Source organism: Dermacentor albipictus, chromosome 8 (assembly GCF_038994185.2).
Source record: "Dermacentor albipictus isolate Rhodes 1998 colony chromosome 8, USDA_Dalb.pri_finalv2, whole genome shotgun sequence".
NCBI classification, from domain to species: domain Eukaryota; kingdom Metazoa; phylum Arthropoda; class Arachnida; order Ixodida; family Ixodidae; genus Dermacentor; species Dermacentor albipictus.
In genome coordinates this window covers 55158922-55166183 of record NC_091828.1, presented here as the reverse complement: position 1 = coordinate 55166183, position 7262 = coordinate 55158922, and the positions used below count along the sequence as shown (strand labels likewise).

Below are 7262 nucleotides of genomic sequence, written 5' to 3'. Positions count from 1 at the left end.
CCTTTCACCCAAACAACAGCTGTTAAACATCGCATTAATACCGGAGATGCCCCTCCTATTCATCGCCGCCCGTATCGAGTATCACCGGCTGAGCGTCAAGTGATTCACACCGAAGTTCGCAAAATGCTTGCCAAGAACATTATTGAACCGTCATGTAGTCCATGGGCGTCACCGGTTGTGCTGGTAAAAAAGAAGGATGGCTCATGGCGCTTTTGCGTGGATTATCGGCACCTTAACAGGGTTACCAAAAAGGACGTGTATCCCCTACCTCGGATTGATGACGCCCTTGACTGCCTCCACGGTGCTCGCTATTTCTCCTCTATTGACCTTCGCTCCGGCTATTGGCAGATTGCCGTGGACGATCTCGACCGCGAGAAGACTGCCTTTGTAACACCCGACGGTCTTTATCAATTCAAGGTGATGCCGTTCGGCCTATGTAACGCTCCTGCCACTTTTGAACGCATGATGGACTCCCTTCTTCACGGTTTCAAATGGTCCACGTGCCTGTGCTACTTAGACGACGTTATAGTATTCTCCCCAACATTCGCTACGCACCTCGAGCGCCTATCAGCAGTCCTGGACGTTTTTCGGCGAGCCGGTCTGCAACTCAACGCATCGAAGTGCCAATTCGGTCGTCGCCAGATTACCGTCCTTGGACATCTCGTTGACGCGAACGGAGTGCAACCGGACCCAGGCAAGATCCATGCTGTTACGCACTTCCCTGTTCCGAAGTGTGTCAAGGATGTGCGCAGCTTCATCGGCCTTTGCTCGTACTTCCGCCGTTTCGTCCAAAATTTTGTGGCCATAGCACGACCACTAACCGAGCTTTTGAAAAAAGACGCCCCTTTCCAGTGGGGCGATAACGAGGCCTCTGCATTCTCGCTTCTCATCGATCTTCTCACAACGCCCCCCGTTCTGGCCCACTTCGATCCTTCTGCGCCTACCGAAGTCCGTACTGATGCCAGCGGTCACGGAATTGGCGCAGTACTGGCACAACGCCAGCGTGGCCACGACCGTGTTATCGCTTACGCCAGCAGGCTCCTCTCGCCCGCAGAGCGCAACTATTCCATCACTGAGCGTGAGTGCCTGGCCCTAGTTTGGGCGGTTGCGAAGTTCCGCCCATACTTATATGGCCGACCCTTTTCCGTTATCACAGACCATCACGCGCTTTGTTGGTTATGCTCATTGAAAGACCCTTCAGGAAGACTTGGTCGCTGGGCCTTACGCCTCCAAGAATATTCGTTCTCTGTCACCTACAAATCTGGCCGACTACACAAGGACGCTGACTGCCTGTCTCGCTACCCGGTAGACGAGCCTGACGACGCCGACAGTAGTACCGCCGACGGCATTTTCTCTGTGTCTGCCTTCGCTAACATCGCCGATGAGCAGTACCGAGACCTATCGCTGCGAGTACTCATCGAGCGTCTGCGCTCTGCACCTACCGACGCATCCGTTCGCCGATATGTCCTCCAGGGCGGCATTCTGTACCGAAGGAGCTTCCTCCCTGACGGCCCTGATCTTCTTGTAGTGCCACAACATCTTCGACAGACTGTGCTCTTTCAGATGCATGACGCGCCCACTGCAGGACATCTTGGCGTAACCCGCACGTACGACCGCGTCCGCCGCCGCTTCTATTGGCCTGGTCTTGCTCGCTCCGTCCGACGCTATGTTGCTGCCTGTGATCCCTGCCAGCGTCGGAAAACGCCTCAGGTGCTACCTTCCGGTCATCTCCAGCCGATCGCCGTCCCTGTGGAACCGTTTTTTCGTGTTGGATTAGACCTCCTCGGTCCCTTTCCCACGTCATCCTCTGAGAACAAATGGGTAGCCGTCGCAACTGATTACGCCACCCGATACGCTATCACGCGGGCTCTACCTACCAGTTGCGCCACTGACGTCGCGGACTTTCTCTTGCGTGACATTATCTTAGTGCATGGCGCCCCGCGACAGCTGCTTACTGACCGCGGTCGTAACTTCCTCTCGAAAGTTATCGCCGACATTGTGCGTTCCTGCTCTATTCAACACAAGCTGACTACCTCATACCATCCTCAAACCAATGACCTGACAGAGCGCTTAAACCGTACCCTTACCGACATGCTGTCCAAGTACGTTTCGAAGGACCACCACGACTGGGACGTTGCCCTTCCTTACGTCACCTTTGCTTACAATTCTTCCCGGCATGACACCGCCGGATTTTCTCCATTTTATCTACTCTACGGTCGCGAACCGAGCTTGCCCCTTGACACGGTACTTCCTCCTGCTGCGACCTCAACAACCGAGTATGCGCGCGACGCCATCGCCCTCGCCGATCATGCACGCCAGCTTGCCCGTGCTCGACTGACGAACTCGCAAACCACGCAGCAGCGTCAGTACAACGCCCGCCACCGTGACGTACAGTTTTCGCCTGGTGCACTCGTGCTCCTGTGGTCGCCCTGTCGTCACGTTGGACTTTCCGAAAAGCTCCTTTCGCGATACACAGGGCCCTACCGCGTGCTTCGCCAGGTGACGCCTGTGACTTATGAAATTGCTCCTGTGAGCTCAACCTCGTCATCTACTCTGGCGTCCAGTGATGTCGTGCACGTCAGTAGGCTCAAGAGCTACTACACTGCTTCCGAGTCCAGCCTTTAGTCGCTCTGGGACGGCGCTTTTGCCGCCGGGGGTAATGCTACGGGGTCGTATTCCCACTGACGAAGAGCCGCGCAGGAAGAAGACGAAGACGACGATTGGAAGCTAGCGCGGGCTGTTGCCTCTTGGTCAACTGCGGCGTATTGCCTTGTAAATATACTTGTAAATAGCTTTTCGTCGGTGTCTTCCTACGTAACACTATTACGACCTGTGGTGCGGACAGAGTAGGCGTTTAGGCGCACCGAGGGCCAATAGCGTCGTGTGCGCTATAGTACCCATACGCTTGTGCGTCACCCGTGTTCGCGAAGTGAAACGTCACTACATTTTCCCTTTATTTTGTTCTATGTGTGCTCATAATAGCACGCGAAACTGAAAGTCCGTCTTTTTCCTGATCACTACACATTTGTGAGTGTCCAACTGTTTTTAAAGCTTATATATCTTCAGATTTTAATGTTAATTTATACCTTAATGTTATTCTCGTTCCCTTTAATTTACATTGCTCTAGCTCACGCGAGGAAGGGGGAATACTGTAGCAGCGCACATGTAGACAGTCCTGGAAGCATATTAGGAAGAATAATGACAGTGGCCCGGCGACCATGTTTACCTCCGCCCGTAGCTTCCCGCTCGCGTCACATATATATAAAAATACACCTTCTAGAAAAACCAAATTGTCAGTGCAGTCAAATCTGTGGTTGTGCTTGTTCAGAGAAAATATGGTGTTATTATGAAGTGAAAATTCGATATATACATTTGAAGCTGCACACTGCAGATAACATAGTCATTGTCCATCCCGGATTACGCCCTACAAAACCAGAGATGACGTGCGAAACCTCCAGCGAGCATCAGTCACTGCAGATGGAGGCAGGTGCCATTGGATGTCCTCCAATGCGACATTTGAAAGCGGACGAGAAGTCGCGCGTGCTCATCAGGACCTGGTTGCAGAGACGTCCGCGCGGAGCCCTGCGCGAATGAAAAGAACAGATTTGCTATTGTGTCGAAGGACATGCAACACTTCTAGCGAAATAAGAAAGCCCCGTCATTGCTGCTCATCGCTACAAACACATGTCGGCTGTTGCGTACAGTTTCCGGTGCAGCTTTCAAGTGCCCCATGTAACATTGCGAGAACACAGAACAAAGCAGACATTACCGCAGCGACAGACGACGACTCACCAGATGTACTAGGGTACAGGCACGTACCCAGGGGGGGGGGGGCCCGGGGGGGCCCGGGCCCCCCCCGAAATCAAGTGGCATACCCCCCCCCCCCCCCTCCTCACCCACGCCACCACTCCTCACACATTCCTCAAGCGCCGCCAGATTAATGTTGAGACTTGGCAGCCGTTCATCGGTCAGCCTTATGCTGCCTTTTTCACTCCTTTTGGATGGCGGTAGTTATCGGCATCTCTTGTAATGTGAAGGGCAGTTTTCTCATAGATTCCGCACCCGCGAGATTAACTCGATATGCGTTCAGTTGTCATCATCTATTCAACCGTCACGCGCATAGCTGTTGCTTTTGTTAGTTTAACCTTCTTTGTTTAGGCTGATCCTGGGACCAGGAGAAGGATGCGGCTGTTACTCAGCTGGTCTGTATACTCTCATAGAACGAGTTGCGGCCGGAAAAAAACGCCAATTGCGTTTAACTTTTCCCTTTGCTTCATTATTTCCTTGAGTTACGGCTCGCCGCGACGCTGGCAGATGCCCGGAACCATATACACGTGATATGGGTTAGATAAGGTGGGAAATAAAATAATGTGAAAGAGCGTCCATCATGAAACCCTGCAATAACCCTTATACCCATAAGCAAGATGACTGTCGCCCGTTACCTCGTCTGTTTTTCCCTAATTGTATAGCACTTTTCGTGCAAAATTGGAAACGGGAAACAAAAATCGCAAGGAGTTGAGAAATTAAGAGATCTACTGAGGGAGAGAGCCAACGCAACAACCAAATATGTTAACCGTTGTTTATGAGAATATTTATGGATCAACATCTTTTTATTTAAAAAGGAAGTAGAGGAAACGCCGCCGGAAGTGGAGAATAATTACTTGCTTTGAATGACGCTTCTACAGTTATCGGTCGAACCGCCTCACGTAGCCACTTCTCTGCTGTGCTTATGTGGGTGTTTTTCTAACCTTTCTCGGTGAGCGCAGTACGTCTAGAATCGCAGAGTCCTGCGCTCTACGCGGTTGTATGGGACTGGTGGCCGCACAGCGTTACGCAATTCGCGGAACTGTCAAAACTGATCCACAAGGCGAAAATAACTGATATTCGAAACTATAACATGAGAAAGACTGAAGAAGCCGTAAAAAAATGAACGCAGCCTGAAATCAGTAAAAAAGAAACCTGGCATAGGACAAACCATGATGTATGCACTAAAAATAAAAAGGATAATATCATAAGCAATCTCGAAGATACAGAAAAAGCAGCGGAAAAATTCTAAGCTGACTTGCATACAGTACCCAGAAGAATCACGATACCTCACTTAGAAATGGTAATGAACGGGATACAGAAACTCTCCTATAACTAGCGATGAGGTCAGAAGGGCCCTGCAAGACATGAAACGATGAAGAGCGGGAGGAGAAGGTGAAATAACAGTCCATTTAATCCAAGATGGAGGAGACATAATGCTTGAAAAACTGGCGGCTCTTTATACGAAGTGTATATTGACTGCAATGGTCCCAGAAAACTGGAAGAATGCAGACATTATACTAATCCACAAAAAAGGAGACGTTAAAGAATTGAAAAATTATAGGACCATTAGCTTGCTCCCAGTATTATATAAGATATTTGCCAAAATAATCGCCAATAGAATAAGGGCAACGCAGGATTTTGTCAACCAAGGGAACAGGCTGGCTTCAGGAAGAGATACCTTACAATGGATCACATCCATGTCATCAATCAGGTTATCGTGAAATCTGCAGAGTACAATAAGCCTCTCTATGTGGCTTATATAGATTACGAAAATGCATTTGATTCAGTAGAGATACCAGCAGTCTAGAGGCACTACGTAATCAAGGACTACAGAACGCTTACGTAAAAAGCTTGAAAAATATTGCTACACGCCTGTGGTATTTGTTTGTTTGAATGAGGTGCGTGGGCGCCATCACTCCAGAAAAGAGGGGGGAGAACGAACTTGGCTCACGCTGTGAATCTAAACGGTCAGCGCTGCAACCGTTGTTGTAAATATAATCTGTAAATAGTTTCTCGTCTTACTGACTCGTCCTTCGCGTAAGAATATATACAGAGGTTCTACAGCTACCTTAATTCTACACAAGAAAAGCAGGGAGATACCTATAGGCAAATGGGTCAGACAGGGAGACACAATTTCTCTAAAGCTATTCACTGCGTGCTTAAAAGAATTCAAGCTATTAAACTGGGAAGGCTTAGGAGTAAAGATCGACGGCAAATATCTCAGCAACCTTCGGTTTGCCGATGACATTGTTCTATTCAACAACAATGCAGACGAGTTACAACAAGTGATTGGATACCTTAACAGAGAGAGGGTAAGAGTGGGGTTGAATACTAATATGCAGAAGATCACGATAATGATAAATTGCCGGGCAAAGGAACAAGAGATCAGGATCGCCAGTCGGCCACTAGAGACTGTGAAGGAGTACGTTTACCTAGGTCAATTAATCACAGGGAACCCTGATCATGAGAAGGAAATTAACAGAAGAATAAAAATAGGTTGGATCGCATACGGCAGACATTGCCAGCTCCTGACTGGAAGCTTACCATTATTATTGAAAAGTAAGGTGTGCAATCAGTGAATTTTGCCAGTGCTGACATATGGGGCAGAGACTTCAGAATGAGTTAACGACCGCGCAAAGGGCGATCGAACGAAGATTGCTAGGCATAACGTTAAGAGAGAGAAAGAGAGCCGTTTGGATCAGAGAGCGAACGGGTATAGACGATATTCTAATTGACATCAAGAGGAAAAAATGTAGCTGCGCAGGTCATGTAATGCGCCGGTTAGATAACCGTTGGACGATTAGGGTTACAGAATGGGTACCAAGAGAAGGAAAGCGCAATCGAGGACGACAAAACACTAAGTGGAGCGATGAAATTAGGAAATTCGCGGGCGCTAGTTGGAATCGGTTGGCGCAGGACAGGGGTAAATGGAGACCGCAGGTAGAGGCCTTCGTCCTGCAGTGGACAGGATGATGATGATGATGGTGATGATGATGATGGAGGTGGTGGGCCCCCCCCGAAAAAAAATCCTGGGTACGTGCCTGCTAGGGTAGGTTATACCTGCGCGTCTATTAAATCTGCCTTGCCCACAATTTTGACAAGCATGACCGGCTAACTCCATATGTATGTTGCTGTCGATTTCTCACAAATACAATCGACAAGCCGATGTGCGCCCGATCTGCATGATTCCAGGCTCATTACATTGTGCTTGCCGCTTTTCCTCGGGACATCTGTGGTAAGATCTAATTTAATCAATATTTGCAGAAGGAGCCTCTGTACCCTGTTCACCAATACTTGCAATCAAGGTTCCTTGGCTGTACAATGTAGTGTACAGGTCAGTATATGCAACGTCTACTCCTTTTATTATATCATCCAAAGTACTCATTACATTCTCTGTCTAAGCTTTAATGAGTACACCTTGCCTGTCATATCCCATTCTTCCTTCTCACTGATTT

The 7262-nt window shown here is 49.0% G+C and overlaps 1 protein-coding gene across 3 annotated transcripts in view; it reads right to left on the bottom strand.

The window, feature by feature from the left end:
• Nucleotides 1-2994: 2994 nt before the first annotated feature.
• Nucleotides 2995-7262, bottom strand: part of LOC135921731 (neprilysin-2-like) — a 139202-nt gene continuing 134934 nt past the window's right edge. For all 3 annotated transcript variants that reach the window (XM_065456028.1, XM_065456031.1, XM_065456029.1), the window contains one exon: nt 2995-3582. In XM_065456028.1, the coding sequence (XP_065312100.1) occupies nt 3465-3582 (118 nt within the window). In that variant the 3' untranslated portion in view covers nt 2995-3464. The remainder of the gene's footprint in view (nt 3583-7262) is intronic.